Source organism: Mytilus californianus, unplaced genomic scaffold, assembly GCF_021869535.1.
Source record: "Mytilus californianus isolate M0D057914Y unplaced genomic scaffold, xbMytCali1.0.p SCAF_10, whole genome shotgun sequence".
Classification (NCBI taxonomy): Eukaryota; Metazoa; Mollusca; class Bivalvia; order Mytilida; family Mytilidae; genus Mytilus; species Mytilus californianus.
This window is the reverse complement of record NW_026262582.1, coordinates 78,476,234-78,502,057: the sequence shown is the minus strand read 5'-3', so window position 1 is coordinate 78,502,057 and position 25,824 is coordinate 78,476,234. Positions and strand designations below refer to the sequence as shown.

General features: G+C 33.6%; 1 protein-coding gene across 2 annotated transcripts in view; it reads right to left on the bottom strand.

Annotated features, from left to right (window-relative positions):
* Window positions 1-3,413: 3,413 nt before the first annotated feature.
* Window positions 3,414-25,824, bottom strand: part of LOC127718590 (tubulin delta chain-like) — a 28,385-nt gene continuing 5,974 nt past the window's right edge. The window contains exons 2-12 of one of the 2 annotated variants that reach the window (XM_052224657.1): window positions 21,812-21,907; window positions 19,810-19,862; window positions 17,339-17,417; window positions 16,662-16,720; window positions 15,355-15,496; window positions 14,856-15,008; window positions 9,448-9,543; window positions 8,434-8,506; window positions 7,801-7,945; window positions 6,688-6,882; window positions 3,414-3,530 (exon numbers count right to left, since the gene is read on the bottom strand). In XM_052224657.1, the coding sequence (XP_052080617.1) occupies window positions 3,529-3,530; window positions 6,688-6,882; window positions 7,801-7,945; window positions 8,434-8,506; window positions 9,448-9,543; window positions 14,856-15,008; window positions 15,355-15,496; window positions 16,662-16,720; window positions 17,339-17,417; window positions 19,810-19,862; window positions 21,812-21,907 (1,093 nt within the window). In that variant the 3' untranslated portion in view covers window positions 3,414-3,528. The remainder of the gene's footprint in view (window positions 3,531-6,687; window positions 6,883-7,800; window positions 7,946-8,433; window positions 8,507-9,447; window positions 9,544-14,855; window positions 15,009-15,354; window positions 15,497-16,661; window positions 16,721-17,338; window positions 17,418-19,809; window positions 19,863-21,811; window positions 21,908-25,824) is intronic. The other variant, XM_052224656.1, reaches the window with a different exon arrangement.

Below are 25,824 nucleotides of genomic sequence, written 5' to 3'. Positions count from 1 at the left end.
AATGCACAGTTGGTCTATTACTCATAATATGAAAACAAGAGCCGAAAAGATGAAATGTGTCGCCTGTTTTACTTACCATGAATGAGTGTATGTTGATATTACTTACGATAAAGTGTTATATGTATCATTTAAACTAAACATTATCAAGTATCCATGGAAATGAGGTCAAGGTCAGATAAACCAAGTCAGACATAAACATATACTTTTTAACTATTTCATACACCATAAATGACCAGTTACTCATAGTATAAAAGAAACAGACCAAACCGAAAAATTTTAATATTAATTAATGAACCATGATCTTGATGTCAAGGTCAAAGGATCCCTGACAGACAGACATGTACACATAATTATCATTCCACAGACCAAATATAGTTGACCTATTGGTTATAGTATTTAAGAAGAGGACATAACTACTTGCATGCAACACTGATCAATGAAAAAAGTGAAAATCGTCAATAATATCGAACTGGACTCCATTTTAGATCAGTCACAACATATTACAGTTTGACAAAAGTGCACACGCTGAAATGGCTCACCTGCTCTATTAACCATGATTGATTTTATGTTGACAGTTGTAAAGGTCAACGTTTACTACATGTATCACATAAACTTAACGTTGTCAATGAACCCATGAAAATGAGGACAAGGTCAGAGAAACTAAGCCTGACAGACAAGTAAACCTTGTGATCATTTCTTACTCAAATTAAAGAACCTTTCTGAGCACGCTCACATACCCACCACCCCCACATTGTCACTGGACAAACAAAATCTCACCATATTCCTAAGTTGAAAGACTCATAAAATTGAGAATGGAAATGGGGAATGTGTCAAAGAGACAACAACCCGACCATAGATCAGACAACAGCACAAGGCCACCAATGGGTCTTCAATGCAGTGAGAAACTCCCGCACCCGGAGGCGTCCTTCAGCTGGCCCCTAAACAAATATGTATACTAGTTCAGTGATAATGGACGCCATACTAAACTCCAAATTATACACAAGAAACTAAAATTAAAAATGATACAAGACTAACAAAGGCCAGAGGCTCCTGACTTGGGACAGGCGCAAAAATGCGGCGGGGTTAAACATGTTTTTTGAGATCTCAACCCTCCCCCTATACCTCTAGCCAATGTAGAAAAAACAAACGTACAACAGTACGCACAGTAAAACTCAGTTCACGAGAAGTCCGAGTCCGATGTCAGAATAGGAAACAAAAGAAAATAAACAAAATGACAATAATACATAAATAACAATAGACTACTATCAGTTACTGACATGCCAGCTCCAGACCTCAATTAAACTGATTGAAAGATTATGTCTTCATCATATGAATATCAGGCACAATCCCTCCTGTTAGATGTTTAGTATTATACCGTCATATAATATATGAGAAAAACATAACCCGTGTCATGCCAACAACTGGTTTTAGAATAAATATGTTTAATTCCGATGCAAAGACCCTATAAGTGAATCAATATTAAAGCCAAAATATGCAATCTTTAATGACCTGACAACAGTATCGTAACTATATCCCTTCTTAGTAAGTCTGTTTAAAGGTTTTGTTAGCTTTTGAGGTGAATACTGACATTTTTGTGCTTTGTAAAGAATATTACCATAAAAGATTGGATGTGAAATACCCGAACGTATAAGATGTCTGCATGTTGAGTTATATTTACGAATGATGTCCTTATACCGATGATAAAATTTAGTAAATGTTTTGACTAGTTTATGATATCGAAAACCCTGGTGTAATAATTTTTCAGTAATACATAAATTTCTTTCGCTAAAATCTAATACGTTGTTACATACACGAGCGAATCGTACAAGTTGAGATATATAAACACCATAAGATGGTGACAAGGGAACGTCACCATCTAAAAATGGATAATTAACGATAGGAAATGAAAAATCATCTCTTTTATCATAAATTTTTGTATTAAGCTTCCCGTTAATGATATAGATATCAAGATCGAGGAAAGGACAGTGGTTATTGTTAGTATTAGCTTTATTTAAAGTAAGTTCAACAGGACAAATTTCTTTAGTATACATACTGAAGTCGTCATTATTGAGAGCCAATATATCATCCAAATATCTAAAAGTATTGTTAAATTTTTCAATCAGATGTTGTTTCGATGGGTCTTTGCTGATTTAAGTCATAAATTGTAACTCATAACAATACAAAAACAGGTCCGCAATAAGTGGTGCACAGTTAGTCCCCATTGGAATTCCGACAACTTGACGATATACGGAATCTCCAAAGCGAACACAAATGTTATCAAGTAAAAATTCAAGGGCAGATATAGTATCAAAGCATGTCCAATTGACATAGCTCTTTTGTTTGTTGCTGGTGCGGGAGTTTCTCGCTGCATTGAAGACCCATTGGTGGCCTTCGGCTGTTGTCTGATCTATGGTCGGGTTGTTGTCTCTTTGACACATTCCCCATTTCCATTCTCAATTTTATCATAACTCTACAAAAGCCAACTGATAAAAATGTTCTTGTGGATATGCTCATTAACATATTATGTCCTCATAAAATACAAAGTTTCATGAAACTCTGTTGTGTGGTTTTAGAGGAGTTGCGATTACAAACTGTTGCAGTAGTATATTTAGGCCAAAATTCTAAATTCAAAGGGCATATATAACTCCTAGAAAAAAAAATCATAATTTCCTGTCCATATGCATATCTACATAGAATGTCCTTATTATCTACAAACTTTCAAGAAATTCGGTTGTGTGGTTTCAGAGGAGTTGCGATGACAAACTGTTGCTGTAGTATATATTGAGGCAAAATAGTTCAAAGGGGTGTTACTCCTAGAACAAAAATTGAATCATAATTTCCTGTCGATATGCATTATGCAGCATATCTACATAGTATGTCCTTATTATCTACAAAGTTTCATTAAATTTTGTTGTGTGGTTTCAGAGCAGTTGCGATGACAAACTGTTGCAGTAGTATATTGAGGCAAATTAGTTCAAAGGGGCATAACTCCTAGAAAAAAAAATTGAATCATAATTTCCCATGATATGCACATCTACATAGTATGTCCTTATTATCTACAAAGTTTCATGAAATTCTGTTGTGTAGTTTCAGAGGAGTTGCGATGAGGACTGACTGAATGACGGACGGACAGACATAAGATGGACAGGTCAAAAACATTATTCCCGATGCAATAAATAATGTGGGGTATAAAAATTGGTCTACATAGTATCTTAAAGACAGATTTACTCATAATAAGTGATATATTTGCGAGTTTGAATGTTCTTTGGTATTTTTAGGCTCTCTTTTTTTTACAAACCAAAAAAACATTTAAAAACCACAGTGCACATAAAAACGACAGAAACTTTGTCATATACGCCTATATAGAAGGTTTAAAAAAAAAACAGAAATAACATAAATACATAAGACACACATTTGTTTTGATGATTATGAATATTAAAATCATAAATTTTATTTATATTTCATGAAAATGCACTTTTATAATTCTGTATAATGTCTTCAACAACATCAAATGCTTCTTCAAAATCCTCCTGAAAAAGATAAAAATCAAATCTTAAAAAATTACACTGTTCTGCTATTTCATATTTTAGCTTTGAATGTTGAATTCAAAATGCATTTAAGGATGTACTTAGGTGAGGTTTAGGAATTTGTGTCAGATCTTCGGACTCCTTGGTATTCTTCCTTCAATACTGGGTAAAATATTTTGCCCCATAACACCCATTTTTCTTTTCAAATAAGACTTCAATAGCTCTGAAAAGGTCATTTACCAAAAATTAAGCAGATTCTAGATTTCTTTTCTTTCGATTTGAGACCCAAATAATACCAATGCAAATATAAGGTAAAAGTCCGAGTCAGCCTTTTCCCGCCATTTTTTAAAACTCAAATATCTTGAAAGGAAATCCATAACCTTTCAATATTTTTAGCTTATTTTGTTCCTTTACTTAATGCTCTTCTGACTTATAGTATCAATTCTAAATTCTAGATTTTTTTTAATTTCACCTAAGTACATCCTTAAGTGTGTTCATAGATATAAGAATGTGGTATGAGTGAAATGAGACAACTCTCAAGCCAAGTCATAATTTCAAAAAGTGAACCATTATAGGTCAAAGTATGGTCTTCAACACGGAGCCTTGACTCACATCGAACAGCAAGCTATAAAGGGCCCAAAAAATAGTGTAAAACCATTCAAACGGGAAAACCAAGGGTCTTATCTATAAATAAGAAATGAGCAACATTTATGAACCACATCAACTAACGACAACCACTGAATATCAGGTTCCTTACTTAGGACAGGTGCAAACAAATGCAGTGGGTTTAAACGTTTTAAAAGGTACCAACATTCACCCTTACCTGAAACAATAGTGTAACATCACTATAAAATATCAATAGAAATGGTATAACTCAATCAAAAGACATATGAAAACAAACAAGTGAATATACACTGAACGGTATTAGATCTATGACACAATGTAAATACAAAATCAATAAGGGGTGAGATAATAAACACTTTCAGAAAGTCAACCATATATCCTTGAACAAAATGCCGCCATATACATGATATAATGATGTTAACCTTGAACAAAATGCCGCCAAATAGAATACATGTTATATACACAGGTAAATGAAAATAATTTTGTTTGCTGCTTAAAATTATTTCAGACCAGGATTTCAAAAGCAATTACTTCATTATTCTTTGTTTTTCCTTGACATCGATGATTAGCTGAATATCTGTTACCATTGATTAAATATTTAGACATTAGATTTGATTTTTGATTTTTTTGCGTTTTAACACGTTTTTAGCACCGCTATGGGGCTATTTTGTGACGGCCAGTTTTTATTTGTGGAGGAAGCCGTAGTGCCTGGAGAAAACCACTGACCTTAAATAGGGAAGCTGACAGTCATAGTCAATTAAGATTGGAGTCTAGTGCACCAGTTCCAACTCACAACCTCAGTGTTGACTGGCTAGTGATTACAGTAGTTACTACTTATAACACTCGGCCACCGAGGTCCCTTTTAGACATTAGACATGTGTTAATCCACTATTGTAACTTTTTGTCATATAGCTCAACACAAGTTTCCATACTAAAACATCTATTGGTTTCAAATATTTGACTTTGAGCATTCCTGATGAAAGTGAGATCATAAAAACACTTTCTCCCTGCGTTGAAGACACATTGGTGGCCTTGGCTGTTATCTGCCATTTGGTCGGGTTGTTGTCTCTTTGGCATATTCCCCATTTCCATTCTCTGTTTTACTTTGAACCGATACAATTAATAAACTACTATTTATAGAATAACTAATTGAAAAATTCAATGAGGGAAAAATATTCAACGAGTGCATAGATACCAACCTCCTTTTGACACAATCAGCAACAATCTATCAAATTTTCAGTAATTTTGAAAACTTTTCAGTTATCATTCAAAAACGTGCATTTACCAAAAAAATTACTGACAAATGGTTGCAAAGTGATGTGCAATAACATGTTTCGTTAAACATGTTATCTGTAGTATGTATTCCATTCATTAGTTGTTCATAATTGATTTTTTTTCTTGTTTTCAATAGATATCTTGGTTGATATGTGTGTACCATTGTTTATTGGAATTTGTTTACTGGCATGTCCTTTCAATTTATATAGTTTTGTATGTTCCTTGATTTTTAGTACATCTATATCAATGACTATACTTGGGTGTTGGAAGTATTTTTTTTTAAAAGAATAGTAAAACACCATCCTACTTACATTGGTTACTCTGTCTAAACACCATCCTATTTTCTTTGGTTACTCTGTCTAAACACCATCCTACTTACATTGGTTACTCCATCTAAACACCATCCTACTTACATTGGTTACTCCATCTAAACACTATCCTACTTACATTGGTTACTCTGTCTAAACACCATCCTACTTACATTGGTTACTGTCTAAACACCATCCTATTTACATTGGTTACTCTGTCTAAACACCATCCTACTTACATTGGTTACTCCATCTAAACACCATCCTATTTACATTGGTTACTCTGTCTAAACACCATCCTACTTACATTGGTTACTCAAACTAAACAGCATCCTACTTACATTGGTTACTCCATCTAAACACCATCCTACTTACATTGGTTACTCCATCTAAACAGCATCCTATTTACATTGGTTATTCTGTTTAAACACTATCCTATTTACATTGGTTATTCCATCTAAACACCATCTTACTTACATTGGTTACTCCATCTAAACACCATCCTACTTACATTGGTTACTCCATCTAAACACTATCCTACTTACATTGGTTACTCTGTCTAAACACCATCCTACTTACATTGGTTACTCTGTCTAAACACCATCCTATTTACATTGGTTACTCTGTCTAAACACCATCCTACTTACATTGGTTACTCCATCTAAACACCATCCTATTTACATTGGTTACTCTGTCTAAACACCATCCTACTTACATTGGTTACTCAAACTAAACAGCATCCTACTTACATTGGTTACTCCATCTAAACACCATCCTACTTACATTGGTTACTCCATCTAAACAGCATCCTATTTACATTGGTTATTCTGTTTAAACACTATCCTATTTACATTGGTTATTCCATCTAAACACCATCGTACTTACATTGGTTACTCCATCTAAACACCATCCTACTTACATTGGTTACTCCTTCTAAACACTATCCTACTTACATTGGTTACTCCATCTAAACACTATCCTACTTACATTGGTTACTCCGTATTTGTTGTACCAATGGAGATAAGCTTTTGCAGCAAATTTGACCCTTGACCTTTCATAGACTGTCTCGAGGTATTCTACTATTGACTCTGAATTTGATGCTACTGTTATCGAAGCTGTGTCTTTTGGTCCAATACTGTTGGTCTTGGCTGAAACAATAAATTATTGAAGATATAAGATAAATTTTTTACTGACACATAATGTATGTACTTCTCTCATTCTTAAAAATACTTTCCTGAACAGTTGATTAATTTTTGTTTAATACCTAATTAACATGGTTTCCTATAAAAAGACAAGAACATTTGTTGTTTATTTCTGAATTGCAGTTTATTCTTTTTGTGTTTTCTTTCAAAAGACACCTTAAATTTCAGTGTACTGTGGATTCATTATTATTCGATGGATACCAATTTTCATTGATTTTGTGGGTACAGGGGAACCACGAAATTAAATGTTCAAAGAAATAATTATTTTCTTTAGGATAGTACGCAGAGCTCAGCATAATCACAAAATTAAATATCCACGGACATGCAAGTTTTCCTTAATCCACAAAAATGGTACCCACGAAAATAAATGAATCCACAGTAACTGTTTTGTCAAAAATGTTTAATGGATAAATGATGTATGTTTTCAATTATTAGCCAACACAAGAATTGAAGTACCCGGTAGCTGTTTTGACATAGATGACTTTATGATATCAAAAGACTAAAATAGTTCAATTAATTACTATATTTTAATTGAACCGGTGAAAGTAAATAATGTTTAACAAGTTTGTAAGACAGTTATCAATCATACTGTTAAAATTGTCTTTTTTACATGATATGTATTTTTTGGGACTAAATAATTTTGTGGGCTTTTATTTTGATGTTTCTCATTAGATACAATACTTTTTTTATTCTCTCATGGGTAAAACTTTTAAACTTTTAAACAGCTTGACAACTGTGAGATTAAAATAAAAATTAAAATTTGACCTATAATTGTTTATTTTCTACACATTGTGACCTGGATGAAGTGTTGTCTCATTGGCACTCATACCACATCTTCTTATATCTATATTCTTTTTCACATACCAGTCCAGATATCTATAGGGAATGGATTCCAGCTGACAGTGTTGAAAGATTTACGGAACTTTTTCTCCAGCCCCTGTGTCATCTGAGGATAAAATGTCTCTGTACTGTCACCTCGTGCTATCACTACATTACCTATACTACCAAACTGATGATTTATAAGGAAAATATATGTTCCTCTCCTCTTGAATCCATTTAACTATATACAGTGAAATCTGTTTTAACAGACCACCCAAGGGAGAGTAAAAGTGGTCTCATAAGACTGCATATAATTTGTGAATTTGGGGCCTTTTATAGCTGACTATGCGGTATGGGCTTGCACATTGTTGAAGCCGTACGGTGACCTAAAGTTGTAAATTTTTGTTTTATTTGGTCTAGTGGAGAATTGTCTCATTGGCAATCATACCACATCTTCTATTTTATGTGTCCTTCATTTTTGTTTTCTTTACTTTTTTTAGGCATTTCACTTACACTTTATATTTTGTTCTCTATTCTTTAAATTTCGGCACTATCAATCAAATAGTCAGCTTTTTTAGTTTTCTGCCCATTATACTGTATTCCCCTCTTTTTTTTTGCTATTATTCTCTTTTCTGTAAACCTAATTGTGAACTTGATACTAATTATATATAAGGATACTACATTTCCTTTGCTATCGTGCCGTCTAATGCCTTGACTCATCTGTTTCTGTAATCCTGCCCAAGACAACTTACTGTAATAAATAAAATTGTAATGTATGTTTGGTTAGTATACACCCTCATCTGTTTCTGTAATCCTGCCCAAGACAGCTTACTGTAATAGCAAAAATATAACATGAATAGTGTGTATTTCTATGTTGTGATGTTACACTATTGTTTCAGATAAGGAAGAAAGTTTGGTACCATTAAAACGTCTAATCCTGCTGGAATTGTTTGCACCTGTCCTAAGTCAGGAATCTGATGTTCAGTAGTTGTTGTTTGTTTATGTGGTTTGTAAGTGTTTCTCGTTTTAATAAGATTAGACCGTTAGTTTTGCGTTTGAATGTTTTTACACTAGTAATTTTTTGGGGCCCTTTATAGCTTGCTGTACGGTGTGAGCCAAGGCTCTGTGTTGACGACCATACCTTGACCTTTTATGGTTTACTTTTATAGATTGTGACTTGGATAGAGAGTTGTCTCATTGGCACTCATACCACATCTTCTTATATCTACACGTTTGATTAGTATACATACATGTCCAATAATTTGGAGCACCACTATATGTGAACCTAAAACTACTAAATAAAGATCCTTTTGCAATAATTTTAGACATCCTTTGATTGACCAAAAATAATTTTCTTCAACTGTTATCACATCACATTTATTCAGTCCAGAGGATGCCTTTATAAACTGTAAATTTAAAAATTGTTGTGAGGTTTTTATCATTGCAAATAATGTGACTGAGTGAGAATCACAATAATAAGAACTCACATTTTGATATCAGATACATATATTTGCACGCAGATTATCCTTAACATGTTAAAATAGCACAAATAATCTTGCATTTGTGTCCCTACTTTAAAAATCACACCAATAAATGCACTCATTAATCTCTCAATTTACAGTACATCTTTGACTTAATTAACTTGCCTCTTAGCTATATGATGGAGCTGTACAAATACATGGTCTAACTTACCTCTTAGCTATATGATGGACCTGTACAAATTTATTTGCAGGCAGTGGACAAACAGATCTTATCATCTCCCAAGGTTCCATACCAATACTTGGCCCACTACAAAAAAAAATATAAAGATATACTGTGAAAGTCCCTTAATTCATGGGTATCAATTTTCGTGGTTTGAGCAAAAGTTACATATTCGTGGGTTTTTAAATTCGTGGATTTTAGTTTTCTGAAAGAAAAAAAATCGAGTGAAGAATTGAAGCCATTAGAAACGAAGATTCTTTATAATAACCATATGTTGTTTCATAATAATTTGTGGACATTTCAAAGTAAGATGTTCATGTTCACTTACTGGGACGTCTTTAAAAACTGACAACTTTTAACAAATTTGAAATAAAATAACTGCTTTCATCTGTGATTACAAATTGTCCTGATTGAAGGAAATTTGCTAAGTAAACATTTGAATTGTTGCACACGTGTAATCAGAAGTGATGACACTAATTAACCCTTTCACTGCCACACAGATTCTATACTTTGCCAAGTCAGATTTTGGGTATTCAAAATGCAACTGTACCGCTTATGACGTCAACAATGAGAGAACGTCACGGACAGGGGCACAGATAAAGGTGTGCACAGAAGAAATGTGATTTAGGGTTTTACAACGTTTTGGTATGGAGCACAGCAGACGAAATGTCAAGTTCTACATATTTGAGGGTTCCGTAGTAATTTGAAATACTACATTATGACTTAATTTGTTTTCAAATGGAAATTTACAAATTTGAAAGACAAACATTTTTTGTGTTTGTCTCGTTGAAATTTTACATATTTCAAAAATAAATAAGTTTTATTCATATGTATATGTTGAATATTTGTAGAATAACATTGATTTTGAACATGTATACGATATATCATAAAGCCATTTAACAATCTATCATGATATTTTTGTGGGGATTCCGAAAATGAACTCAAGATCATGTCTATACGAATATCTTATTTTTTTTTGTTTTTCGTGGAGACCTTTGTTGCATATGCATGGCACAGTAAGTACTTGTCCTGCGACGATGGTTAGAACGGATGCAAACTATGCACTTTTTCTGTTTCTCTCTTGCAATTTTTTTCAATCCTTGGTGGTTGATTAGTTTATTCCAAAAGCCAAGAAAATCACAGATGTTCAAATTTTAAATAAAATGGGAGTGCAAATATTTTGAGTACTTTTCATACACTGCGATGGGGTTTTAGCACTATTGTGATTAAAAAAAGTGTAACAAAAATATGGATACACAAAGGTGATCCCTAAAATGGATTTATAAACGCAATCTCTTGGAAGTCTGGTAGAAATTTGGTGTATATAAATAAGTTAGACCTCGGATTGTACTGTGTTGACTTTTTGTAAGTGGTCTGAGGACACAGTTATCGTCCTTAGATTTTCGTTGTCTATAGTTCCTAGAGTGGACAGTGTATAACTTGCAATTTTTTTTCATACACTTTCCAAATTTATTTCTTTATATTTTATGCATGAAATATTAAGTAAGGGGATGAAATTACATGTTAAAAAAATTTGCGTGCTGAATCTTTATCATGTTAATGTTAAGTAGTGATTTGGTCCAGTCAAAAAAAGGTCTGAAGCTGTCAAACTGAAATCTAGACCCCCTTAACATAGAATTGTCAATATTTTGAGTTAGAGCTGGTAGACTTTTCTATAATGTTGATATTATTTGTCCCAATAGTAGTACACTACACTGTAAAAATCTTTTTGAGATAGAGCAGGTGCGATTTTTTTATTTAAATTTGTTGTCGAAAAGAAATGCACTACGAAATAACTGTGTTCTCGGGCCAAGTTATATTGACCCGTCAGAAATTGAATTAATAATTTCGAAAACACGATATATTTCAAAATAAGTGTTATCCATGGGGGAATATTTCAACTGAACATAGATAATACATTTTGCATGAATGTTCATGCTAATACAGTTTAATTTTACGGATCGCAAGGACGGATTTTCTCAATCTGATTAAAATTCTGATCTATATTAAATCACGTACTCATATATATGAATATAACGAACTCGGAGAACTATATTTTATTTAGATTGGGGTTTTCTTGATTTCTCTCTTTCTGTCAACATATAACTCGCCAGATATGTAAGAGCTATTTTGAAATTCTTTGATTGAAAAATATGGGGGTACCAATGTGTTTGGAGGGTTGTAATATTGATGAATCAGATATAAAATTTAATGAATGTTGGATTTCTTCCGTCCTCTTGTGTTGTAAAATAGTAGAAAATAATCAGTCTAGATCTTTAATGAAATATGCATTTTAAGTGAGGCATGCAATTCAGTTGTAAGACTATTCTTCAAAACGAAGAAAATAATGTGTTTAATCGGATTATAGGACTGTTTTATAAAATTACCGATTTTGATTTGTAGCACAAAAACGAGTGCCGTTATCCCAATTTTTATTAATTTTTATTTTCTGAAAGCACATTATGAAAGCTATCTTCTCGTTTTATCTAAAAGATCTGTCGTTTAGTTTTTTTTTCTATTCATACACACTGTTTTTTCAGGTATAATTTCTACAAAATCTAACGTTTTTGCACAACCTGCAGCTTAAAAAAAAAAAGCTCCGTGACCCTACTGTTTGTTATATTTTTGAAAAAAAACATGATAATAATAAACTACATTTGTCAAATGATGGAAAAATAAAAAAAAGTGGATAAATGCGACGCAAAGTGTTGACGGTCATTATGTTACGATACTACAGTTATGACGTCATATTTTACCATTACATCAAAGGCAGATGACGGCAACAGTGGCAAGTCTTGCCCCTGCAATCAACTTAAAACATTTTTCCTGCATTGAAACTGTTGATATACCCCTTGTCGATCCTCAATGTATTGTCCCTATTCCACTGTGACGTAACGTGCATTGTTACAGAACAGACGATATAGGCAACCGTTGCCAAGCCTAAATAAAGACCGTTGGCATTTGAAAGGAGTACAGAAAGCCTAAATATAGGCTCTGCGGCATAGTAAGGGTTAACCAGAGATCGAGTGATCAACAGATTAAAGACCATCAAAGGTGTTAATTGGGTCATAAACATGTCACTTAAAGAAAACAGCTAATTAAACATATGCTATAAATGTACCTTGAATTTTAAAATTAATTCTGATCAAAAGCAAGCTCAGCATGAAATTATTACTTTCTATATGAGAAGTATTATGATATAAAATGAACACTTCATCATAGCATATCATCACCGGAAATCTGACTTTCATCGATCAAAAATATTTTTATACATTTATAGATTGAAATTTGTACAGTTTAAAGATTAAATATATATGATAGGGTATAATTCTGCCTGCAGTTGTAGTTCATAGTGCATTTGGCGATATTCGATTTCTCTAGATTTTATGGCATGCCCGTATCCATGTAGTCAAACCATGTTTTGATTTGGACAACATTTATTATATTTCATTGGACACTTAAATTCGTGGATAAAGTCATCCACGAAAACCAAGAAAATTAGTTCCCCACGAATAAAACTACTTTCACAGTATACAAAAACGTTACCCATACATTGATTAACTCTTCTTAAGCTTGTAACCTCTACAGTCTAGATACATAGTTTATCATTTGTTACAGGAAGTAAGTTATAACAAAACTAGAGGCTCTCAAGAGCCTGTGTCGCTCACCTGTCTCTACTTGGGTTTTTGAAATCATATACAAGAAGATAAAAATCATAACAGATACTTAAATAATGATTGAGGCCAAATTTGGTTTAATATTGGCCCCATACTTTATAAATTCTGGTGGCCATCTTGAACAGTAAATCAGCAACAAAGTAGTAACACTTCATCAGCACCTCATTATAAGGAACATTTATGACATAGTAATTAGTTTCAAATTGATTGCAAGCAGTGGTTCTCTAAAAGAAGACATTTGTATGTATTTCCCACAGGGTCTTATGTTAACCTAAGTCTCCCGCTGGCGGCCATCTTGGATGATGGATCAACAACAAAGTAACAACACATGGTCAGCACTTCATAAGGAACATTCAGGCTATGTTTGATTTCATTCCATTCAGTGGTTCTCTAAAAGAAGATATTTGTATGTATTTCCTATAGGGTCCTTTGTTAAACTAAGTCCCACGTGGCATCCATCTTGGATGATGGATCGGCTAAAAAGTAACAAAACATGGTCAGCACCTCATAAGGAACATTCATGCTATGTTTGGTTTCATTCCATTCAGTTGTTCTCTAAAAGAAGACATTTGTGTGTATTTCCCATAGTCCTATGTTAAACTAAGTCCCACCCTGGCGGCCATCTTGGATAATGGATCGGCTTCAAAGTAACAACACTTGGTTAGCACCTCATAAGGAACATTCATGCTATGTTTAGTTTCATTCCATTCAGTGGTTCTCTAAAAGAACATATTTTTCTGTATTTCCCATAGAGTCCTATGTTAAACTAAGTCTCCCACTGGCGGCCATCTTGGATGATGGATCGGCTACAAAGTAACAACACTTGGTCAGCACCTCATAAGAAACATTCATGCTTTGTTTGGTTTCATTCCATTCAGTGGTTCTCTAAAAGAAGACATTTGTATGTATTTCCCATAGGGTCCTATGTTAAACTAAGTCCTCCGTTGACAGCCATCTTGGATGATGGATCGGCTACAAAGTAACAACACTTGGTCAGCACCTCATAAGGAACATTCATGCTTTGTTTGGTTTCATTCCATTCAGTGGTTCTCTAAAAGAAGACATTTGTATGTATTTCCCATAGGGTCCTATGTTAAACTAAGTCCTCCGCTGACGGCCATCTTGGATGATGGATCGGCTACAAAGTAACGACACTTGGTCAGCACCTCATAAGGAACATTCATGCTTTGTTTGGTTTCATTCCATTCAGTGGTTCTCTAAAATAAGACATTTGTATGTATTTCCCATAGGATCCTATGTTAAACTTTTTTTCTTGATGTTAGGGGATCGATACAATCTAACCTTTTTGGAAATACCCAAAATACAGTGGAGTGAGGTGTTCATGGCATCTTATATAAGGGGAGATAATCAAACCTTTTTGGTGTCATGGTATCTGTGGGCAGGAATACTCCACCTAGAGCAGAAACTATAAAGGTGTTCATGGCATCAACAGAAACATGGTCACTTTAAGTTAGGGGAGATAATCTAACCTTTTTGGCATCATGGTATCTGTTGGCAGGAATACTCCACCTAGAGTAATGACTATAGAGGTGTTCATGGCATCAAAAGATACATGGTCACTCTATATAAGGGGAGATAATCTAACCTTTTTGGTGTCATGGTATCTGTGGGCAGGAATACTCCCCCTAGAGCAGAGACTATAGAGGTGTTCAGGGCATCAAAAGATACATCGTCACTTTATATAAGGGGAGATAATCTAACCTTTTTGGTGTCATGGTATCTGTGGGCAGGAATACTCCACCTAGAGCAGATGCTATAGAGGTGTTCATGGCATCAAAAGAAACACTCTCCATCTTTCTCTGCAGTTTTCCGAGAACATCATCGTTATAAGTCAGAACAACACAGTCTGTATTCCTGAAATAGAATCGTCTTTATAAATATATTTCTGAAATAAAAACTGCATTTGTAAAAGATCATTTAAATTACAAAATATCCATAGTTTGGCTATAAATTTGATAAAATATTTAGGAATAGTTGAAAAAATATATATCAAAATGTAGAAAAAGAAGAAGCTGCCAATAAAAAACAAACAAAAAAACTGTTAAATTTTTTTGTGCATTCAAATTTTGAAATTTCTAAAACCAAATCTTGTTTTCTTGTTTTTCTTGTTCCTGATTTTCCTTGAAGATCATATTATGATGTTATGTTAGAAGATTTTAAGCTAATCATAAAATGTCCCAAATATTACTTGTATTTTTACCTTTGAAGGTATGACAGTGTTAGTAAAGCATTATAGTTCTGTAATGGACTTTCTCCTGTCAAACACGGTGCCACAGTACAGGAAATCAGGTGGTTCATGGGATATTCCTCCCTCATGGCCTCACAAAGACGAGATCCTAATCCTACAAAATATACAAATATATTAAGGTTCTGTGTTAGAATGATGCTGCACAGTACAGGAAATCAGATTGTTCATTGGATATTCCTCCCTCGTGGCCTCACAGACAAGATCATAATCCTTAAATATACAAATCTGAGTATGGTTCTGTTTGGTAATGATCCCCATGGTACAGGAATAATAATTGGATAATCTCTTTTTCTAAGAATATATAGATCTTTATAAAGTTGTGCTTGATATTTCCACAAATCACACAAAAATAAAATCATTAGGCAGTGTGATTGGTTTGGGTTGTCTCCCTTTGTCCAATTATTTTACATCATGATATATATAGTTAAATGATAATGAGAAAAAAAAAACAGTTGTGAAATATATGTTGCTGAATCATTTCATTTTTATAAGTATGGACTTCAATGTTCAAGTATATGACCATGTAGATTATGTAAAAAAAAAACCAAGTGTTTTATTTTAATGCAGATTATAATTTTACAAGCCAGTTTCAGCCAAAAAATCAATCCCAGCATTGATGAAACTTGGAAAACTGAAAAAAATTACATTTAAAGGACAAGGGGAGATAACAAAATGTTGTCGTTTCATTTACATGAGCTAAAGTAACTACATACATACAAATACCAACCTGATCCTGTTCCACCAGTCAAACTGTGCATCATAATACAACCACTGTACATGTCACATCTGTATATAATACCTACCTGATCCTGTACCACCAGTCAAACTGTGCATCATTATACAACCACTGTACATGTCACATCTGTATATAATACCTACCTGATCCTGTACCACCAGTCAAACTGTGCATCATTATACAACCACTGTACATGTCACATCTGTATATAATACCAACCTGATCCTGTTCCACCTGTTAAACTGTGCATCATTATACAACCACTGTACATGTCACATCTGTATATAATACCAACCTGATCCTGTACCACCAGTCAAACTGTGCATCATAATACAACCACTGTACAAGTCACATCTGTATATAATACCAACCTGATCCTGTTCCACCTGTTAAACTGTGCATCATAATACAACCACTGTACATGTCACATCTGTATATAATACCAACCTGATCCTGTACCACCTGTCAAACTGTGCATCATAATACAACCACTGTACATGTCACATCTGTATATAATACCTACCTGATCCTGTTCCACCAGTTAAACTGTGCATCATAATACAACCACTGTACATGTCACATCTGTAAAAAAAAAAACTTCTAGAGAAACCTGGCGGTAATTTTGACATACTGTATAGGCACCTGTTTACTTACTGTGGCAGATTTTGTTGACCTCTAAAGGTCTTTGAATTTTAAATTTAAACATTGCTTTACAGTGCAGTACTTGTTCATTGGGCTTTAAATCTGTATGAAGGCCAATTACTTATATATTTAGTTGTACTGTGTGGATGCTATCAAATTCAAAATAACCCCACATCTCCTTTTATCAATGCAAAATAAACAATAATGTGTCCATAGTACACAGATGCCCCACTCGCACTATCATTTTCTATGTTCAGTGGACCGTGAACATGTATAATAAGTTTCAAGTTGATTGGACTTCATTTTCATATAAAGCTACTTAGACCAAAAACTTTAACCAAAAACTTTCACCTGTAGCGGAACAGACGGACTAACGATCATACACACAGACTAAAACAAACATAATGCCCCTAGGTGGGGCATAAAAAGTAATTGTAAATAAAAAATACAATAATTTTTATTAATGAAAATTATGTGATCAGAATTTATAACAGTACTTTTTGAATCACATTTTCCGAAATACAAATAAAACATCATTAACATAACTATTAGTGTTACCTTTCAATTTCTTTCCTGACTTGGTTTGCAGTATCCTCTAGTATGTGATCCTCTCCACTCTTCTTCAGTCCATGGTAACCTATAAATCATTAAATAAAACATTGGTCAATCTTCCAAGGAAGAAATGTGTTGGCGATCATCCCCAAATAATATAAGCAAACATCACAAAGTCCATGTTTAGACTGGAATCATCAGATAAATAATTAAATAGCAGATGTATACTGTTTTTTGTTCTTTGGTTGAGTTGTTGTCTCTATGACACATTCCCCACTTTCCATTCTCATTTTTATTGCATGTCCTGTAGTGGAACCTGATGAAATTTGGTTGAAATCACTCCAGCAGCTTTCAGTCAGTTATTATTGAACATGTTGAATTATCATAAAAATAAGTGCAAGCAGATATTTCTGAATTTACACATACAGTAAGTTCATTTCTAATGGATATGTTCCAATTGTTGTAACCACAATATAAAAAAGAAGACGTGGTATGATTGCCATTGAGGCAACTCTCTACAAGAGACTAAATGACACAGAAATTAACAACTATAGGTCTCCGTACAGCCTTCAACAATGAGCAAAGCCCATACCGCATAGTCAGCTATAAAAGGCCCTGAAATGACAACTGTAAAACAATTCAAACAAGAAAACTAACAGCCTAATTTATAAACAAAAAATGAACGAAAAACAAATATATATGTAAGCCTCAGATCTGTGTACGGCCTCAAATCTGTGTCCTGTTCTCAAATCTGTGCCCCATCGTGACATCAATTGCTAATATATGTCCGTTAAAAAAGATACGGCTTCAAGTTTGTGTCCTATTTTCAAATTAGTTTTCAATCTTGATGTCATTCTCAAATCTATGTCCGTTATAAAAGATACGGCCTCAAATGTGTGTCCTTTTCTTAACTCTTTTTCCAGTTTGTTTCGCCATGCGCAAATTTATGCCCGTCTAATAAGTACGGCCTTATAGGATTTTTGTTTTATTAAATCTTTTCCCATAATTCAATGTTAAGTTGGGATGTGTTCTCCATGTGTGTGCTTAAAAATTTTACATGCATGTGTAATTATTGTATGATTTACATTTCATTGTAAAACTACAACATTTTCAAATTGTTTGCTTTTCTTGATCCCGTGTTTAATTGTTCTGTAGTAATTATCGTTACTTCCCTTTACTCATTACATCTTGATAACAAATACAAAATATAAGTTAATAAACAACCTGAAACAAAATGACATCTGTATACAAGCAACTAAAGATACATGTACGGCCTTCAACAATGAATTAAACTTATTCTGTATCCTATGTGGTTTTTGCTTATCATATAAATCAGTTGCTCTTTGTCCAAACATTTCCTATGGTTGCTATTTAAGTCTTGAGATTTCTTGTATATACATTTAGATTCTTGGTCATAAAAGTAAAGCGACAAAAACTTTTTTACCATTCTGTCCGAAAACAGCACCTTCAATTCGTCAACAATTTTCTTTGCTCCCCAGTTTTGATGTTCTTCTTTGGCTTTAGCAATCTGTATAATGTGAGGCATATCCGCCCAAAACGTTTCTGGATTTGGATCCTTTGAAATACCCTTTTTCCACTTACTAGATATAACGTATCCCTCATTTGGAATTGTGTCCTGCTCCGACATCAATCCTTTTTATGCAGTGACATCATATACTTGATGACGTCTTGCTATGTCTTACGTCACCACATTTCGATAAAGGACATAGATTTGAGACAAAAATGGCCATAGATTTTAGTTAATAAAGGACATAGAAGTGAGACAATAAAAGACATAGATTTGAGACAATAAAGGACAAAATTTGGAATGTATATGACTCAATATTAAAAAGGACATAGATTTGAGGCTGGACATAGATTTGAGGCTTACATATATGTATTACATCAACAAACGAAAACCACTGAATTACAGGCTTCTGACTTGGTACAGGCACATACATACAGAATGTGGCGGGATCCCAACCCTCTCCTAACCTGGGACAGTGGTGTAATAGTACAACATGAGAGCGAACTAAAAAAATCAGTTGAAATAGGCTGAACTCATCAGATGGATAAGTCCTCTTTTCCTCAAATTAGACTTATCGCAGCATTTGTACATGTATGAGCCTCACAATGGGTGCAAAATGTGGAGCAGATTTTGCTTACTCTTCAATGACACCTGAGATCCCAGGTTTTTGTTGGTGTTCGTTTGTTCAATCATAAGATGTCTTTGTTGTGTTTTTTTTTCTTTGTGTTTTGTGTATTGTCATTGGCTTGTTGCTTTGTTTACTAGTGAGTTTGAATATCCCTTTGGTATCCTTTGTCTCTATGTTATAAAAGCCTTACAAATATTCAAAATTTAACCCTGACCCTTATTCATTCACAGTCAATCACCCTGTGTCACGGTGATTTACACAACACCTTGTAAGAGTGATTCAAAAGAGGGAGATAATTCTTGCTTTGTCATTATAACAAACCTAATGCCCAATTTGTTCCTCTTCCTCTCTTTCCAGATACAATGTTTCCATCTCTGTAAAAAAATAAATATTAATGAGCCTTGACAAACTCATGAGTGGTAATGTCACTATATCCTCCCTAGAAAAATTTAAAAGGAACGAAAGGATGGTGGGCATGCATTTTGATGCATTTTGATGAATGGGTATTATACAGAGTACTGACTATTTTTTTTTTAAATGGGGGGGGGGGGGGGGCTTAATTAATGCATGAGGGTACATGTACCTCCATTATAATTTAGTATTGTTTTTGCTTTATATCATTTTGTATTCTTTTCTACAATCTACATACGTCAGGCTGTTAGTGTTCTTGTTTGAATTATTTACGTTGTCATGTTAACACTTATCAAGGCAGTTATTGGTTTTGGAAATGAAGGTATCATTTAGTCTCTGGTGGAGAGTTGTCTCATTTGCAATTGTACCACATCTTATATTTAAAGTGACTTGCTCTTTTGCCATGTTTTTATTATTGAAATAAATGTGGATAGTGTCCACATGTGGACACAGATGATGCCCCCGCTTGCATATCATATAGTTATAAAGGGACATAACTGAAGAACGGTAAAAGTGACGCTACCCAAATTTGAACTTGATCTGAGTTTTGTGGTAATAAGCATTGTGTGTAAGTCTCATAACATTTGGTTGAGGCTAACTTAAGTAGAGAACAGAAACTAAAAATTCAGCAATTTTTATATTTGTAAACACGCATAACTCTAGAACGGTTGTGTATAAGTTTTATAACATTTGGTTGAGACAAACTAAAGTTAGAGAATGGAAACGAAAAATTCAGCAATTTTTTATGTTTATAAAGGGACATAACTCAAGAATGGCAAAAGTGTCGCCACCAAATTCACTTAATCTATATTATGTAGTAATATGCATTGTGTATAAGTTTCATAACAATTGGTTGAGGCAAACTAAAGTTAGAAAACGGAAACAAAAAATTTGAACTTGATCTTAGTTTTGTGGTAATGAATATTGTGTATAGGTTTCATAATGTTTGGTTGGGGCAAACTTAAGTTACAGAATGGAAACTAAAAATTTTGCAATCTTTAGATTTATAAAGGGGCATAACTCAATAAGGGTTAAAGTGACACTAGCCAAATTCAAATTGATCATTGTTTTATCAGTGGAAGTCAAAATTAAACATTGCATTGTATAAAGCATTGATTGTAGTTGATTCAACTATAATCATGGACAAAGGAAGATAACTCCAATTTTAAAAATTACATGATATTTAGAAGAAAATAAAAATATTGCAATTTTTCCATTTATAAAGGCGCATAACTCTATAACGGTTAAAGTGATGCCACCAAAATTCAAACTTGATCTGTGTTTTGTGGTTATAAGCCTTGTGTATAAGTTTCATAACATTTGGTTGAGGCAAACTTAAGTTAGAGAACGGAAACTAAAAATTTTGCAATTTTTCCATTTATAAGGGGGCATAACTCTAGAACAGTTACAGTGACACCATCAAAATTCAAACTTGGTCTGTGTTTTGTGGTAATAGCATTGTGTATAAGTTTCATAACATTAAGTTGAGGCAAACTTAAGTTAGAGAACGGAAACTAAAAATTTTGCAATTTTTCCATAAATTTTATAAAGGGGCATAACTCTAGAACAGTTAAAGTGACGCCACGAAAATTCAAACTTGATCTGTGTTTTGTGGTAATAAGCATCGTGTATAAGTTTCATAACATTCGGTTGTTGCAAACTCAAGTTAGAGAACGGAAACCAACTTTGGGACGTACGTATGTATGTACAGACAGACAAGGGTAAAACTTAATGCCCCACCGCTACAGAGGGGGCATAAAAATTGTGATAAGAACCAGATGTCCTAAAAAAAAAACTCTATTTCAAAATTGCAATAATGATAAATCTTCCATTTGACAGTATTTGTGTTTTTTATTCAACAATCACAATAATAAATTCAAGCAACAATTATGAATTTTTAGTTCTGATTTACCTTATTTTTAGACCTTTACAAGCCTTTTGTACAACTTTTGGCTCACTATCTACATGTACAGATCTTTGCTTTCCATCAGGGTGTATAAAAGTGTGTCTGAAATTGAAAAAAAAAGACAGGTAATTATTATAATACAAAAAGAAGCATTTTTTTTTATCTGTATATAAAACTATTTAGTTTTAGCATCCTTTCCCACTCTGTAAATATTTGTAACATTGTAACTGTTAACACATATTAAAAGTTGGAGCGCTCAGATATATGAAGGAGGATCATACCTGTACAGAACATGTATAATAAAGAGTTCTCCCCATTATAAGCTTTAAAGGACTGTCGTACTCTGGTGCTATATTTTCTACCAGGGACAGTCCATGACCAGTGCTATCTTGGATGATAATCTATGAGGAATTATCGAAACACAGAACCCAGAAATTTCGGAATGACAGAGTTATCTCTCATTTCATTTATGTTATTGAAAAAGGCATATTTGCCAGTTACATTTTTTATACATTGCTTTCGCCATGAAATTTGAATATTTTGAATTGAATCAAATGTAGTCTTTTAAGGATGAATTGAATGGATTTGATTTGATTTTTGATTTTTGGTGTTTTAACTCCACTTTTAAGCACCGCTTTTGGGCTATTTTGTGGCGGCCAGTTTTTATTGGTGGAGGAAGCTGGAGTGCCCGGAGAAAACCACCGACCTTTGATAGGAAAACTGACAATCCTAGTCAATTAAGATTGGAGTCGAGTGCACCCGCACGAGCGGGGTTCGAACTCACACCCTCAGTGTTGACTGGCTAGTGATTACAGTAGTAATTACTTAGACGAATTGAATGGAAAATCAATACATTTCCCTAACGGGAAAGATTGTGCCTGATATTCATATGATGAAGACATAATCTTTCAATCAGTTTAATTGAAGTCTGGAGCTGGCATGTCAGTTAACTGCTAGTAGTCTGTTGTTATTTATGTATTATTGTCATTTTGTTTATTTTCTTTGGTTACATCTTCTGACATCAGACTCGGACTTCTCTTGAACTGAATTTTAATGTGCGTATTGTTATGCGTTTACTTTTCTACATTGGCTAGAGGTATAGGGGGGGGGTTGAGATCTCATAAACATGTTTAACCCCGCCGCATTTTTGCGCCTGTCCCAAGTCAGGAGCCTCTAGCCTTTGTTAGTCTTGTATTATTTTTAATTTTAGTTTCTTGTGTACAATTTGGAGTTTAGTATGGCGTTCATTATCACTGAACTAGTATATATATTTGTTTAGGGGCCAGCTGAAGGACGCCTCCGGGTGCGGGAATTTCTCGCTGCATTGAAGACCTGTTGGTGGCCTTCTGCTGTTGTCTGTTCTGTGGTCGGGTTGTTGTCTCTTTGACACATTCCCCATTTCCATTCTCAATTTTATGCTTCTGATATAAGAACAATTTAGGAAGAAAATGAGTGTCATTGTAAGGTATAAAGTCCCATACAATAGTTTTTATCATTTTTTACATATGTAATCATAAACCCATAGAAAACTTACATAAATCTTGTAAATATAAATATTCCAGCAGAGCTCTTGAGGTTATATTGCTGTCTCTATTGTTGATCAGATTTAATATTGGAATTTATAAAGCCATATATATAAATGATATTATCTTATAATTGCCATATGTAACTATATATTACACATTTTTTTTCATTATTCTCCAAACTGGTGAATACTAAGAAGAAAAGTCCTATCACAAAGAAAGCCTAAAAAACAGTCTAAGCAATTGAGTGCCAACAGCAGTTGACCAACCATACACTTATCATGGACTTACCAATGTCATTCCTTCAAAAAGAAATAGAAATACTAGTGTATCGGTACAACTAAATAGGACTATGACCAAAACGTTCCTCTGATTACCATTTATGGAAAGATTTACCAACAATATTTCATTGCATCATTAACAATGATTATTATTCAATCTCTTTTATCAAAAATTAAGAGCTACTCTTTGTGTGAAGGGAACTTTGATAGTGACTTGATAGATGTGATACCAGTTGAACTGGATGTCTATATAGTTTTTAATGTAAAAATAAATAATTTTATTGAACATCATTTATCAAATTCCTTAACATGCCAGATTCATTTAATATTCTGCAAAGCTGCTATAACTCCTTGGTGGTGAGTGTATATTAATGATTCTCTTTTCAGCCATTGCCTTTTAGTTAGCACATGTACATCAGTCTTTAAAGTTTATTAGTTCGGTCATGTTTATTAGTCCGGTCATGTTTATTAGTCCGGTCATGTTTATTAGTCCGGTCAGGTTTATTAGTCCGGTCATGTTTATTAGTCCGGTCATGTTTATTAGTTAGGTCATGTTTAATTATTAGTTCGGTCATGTTTATTAGTCCAGTTTTTCATATTAATATGTGTGATTAAATTAATCTTAGTATGAGTACATGCAGCAAAATAAGGAGACATGGGGTATGATCACAAATGAGACAACTATCCACCAAATATCAAATGAGACAACTATCCACCAAATATCAAATGAGACAACTATCCACCAAATATCAAATGAAGATTTTAGGGAGCTACCATTTGATTTTTATGGGGGGGGCTAGGATGAAAAATTTTGTCCTGCCTTTTTATTTTTCCCTCTATGCGGTCCTGCCTTTTTATTTTCACTCTATTCGGTCCTGCTTTTTTTTTTTAGTTTATCCTGACTTTTTTTTTACATAAATTGTCATCATGCCTTCTTTTTGTTTTGCAAATAATCTCATCCTGCCTTTTTTTTACTCAAAACTCCTGTCCTGCTTACTTATTTTTCCCTCTATGCGGTCCTGCCTTTTTATTTTTCACTCTATTCGGTCCTGCTTTTTTTTTTTAGTTTATCCTGACTTTTTTTTTACATAAATTCTCATCCTGCCTTTTTTTACTCAAAACTCCTGTCCTGCCTATTTTTTTTTAAATTTCATCCTACCAAGACATTATTGATAAAAAGCTATACACCTACATGTAGCATACATGAAAGTTACACACAGTCAACAGGTTGGGAACAAATCCTTTATCTTAGGTCCGAGACCACAATTATTTCATAGTGCATTTCTTCTAGACAATAAATGAAAATTAAAAAAATCCCACCTGCGCTTTCTCATAAAATTTTTACAGTGTGTTTTACTACTTTTGGGACAAATTATATCAAAATTATAGAAAACTTCATCGGCTCTAACTCAAAATATGGACAATTTTATGTTGAGGGGGTCTTGAAATCTTTTGACAGCTTCCGAAGTGCTAATTTTTAACCTTTTTCAGCTAGACCAAATCACTACGTACTTTACGTAAATTCATGACCCAAGTTTTTTGACAGTGTAATTTCACCCCCCTTTTTGCTATTTGAGGCATAAAACAGGGAGAAATAAATTTGGAAGGGGTATGAAAAATATTGGCAAGTAACACACTGCCAACAATAGGGACTTTATTTGTGGACAACCAAAATCAAAAGACGATAATTGTGGTCTTGGACCATATGGTGTTTATAGACATGATAGAGTCATCTATTTGTTTAGACTGGATTTAAAGCAGAATATAGCAAATCCGCATTTTCTCCTGGTGATGGCAGTGACCTGCAACATTTGATGAACTAATTGATGTACAAATGTACATGTATTTAATTTAATATGCACATGTTCAGTTTACTGCTAAAGTTACTGCATATACAATATACTGTTCATCATAATTGAAAGATGTGATGATCAGGTAAATTCAACTCAGTTATATGCCTCAATAAACAGATTTCTATTGTTAGATTTAACATAAAGTTTAAAGGTCAACTGTCCTTATTGTTGCTAATCAGGTGTTCAGATAGGTTCACAGTAGATTGCATAATCTGTCACTTTAGCACAAAACTTGGCATCCCAGTTTTTAGTGAAGTGCAATAATTGATACATAAAATGCTATATATATTAAAGCCAATATAACCAGAAAATGTCAATTTGCCATTTTCCTGCTTTAACTGCAGTCTTAACAAATATATCCC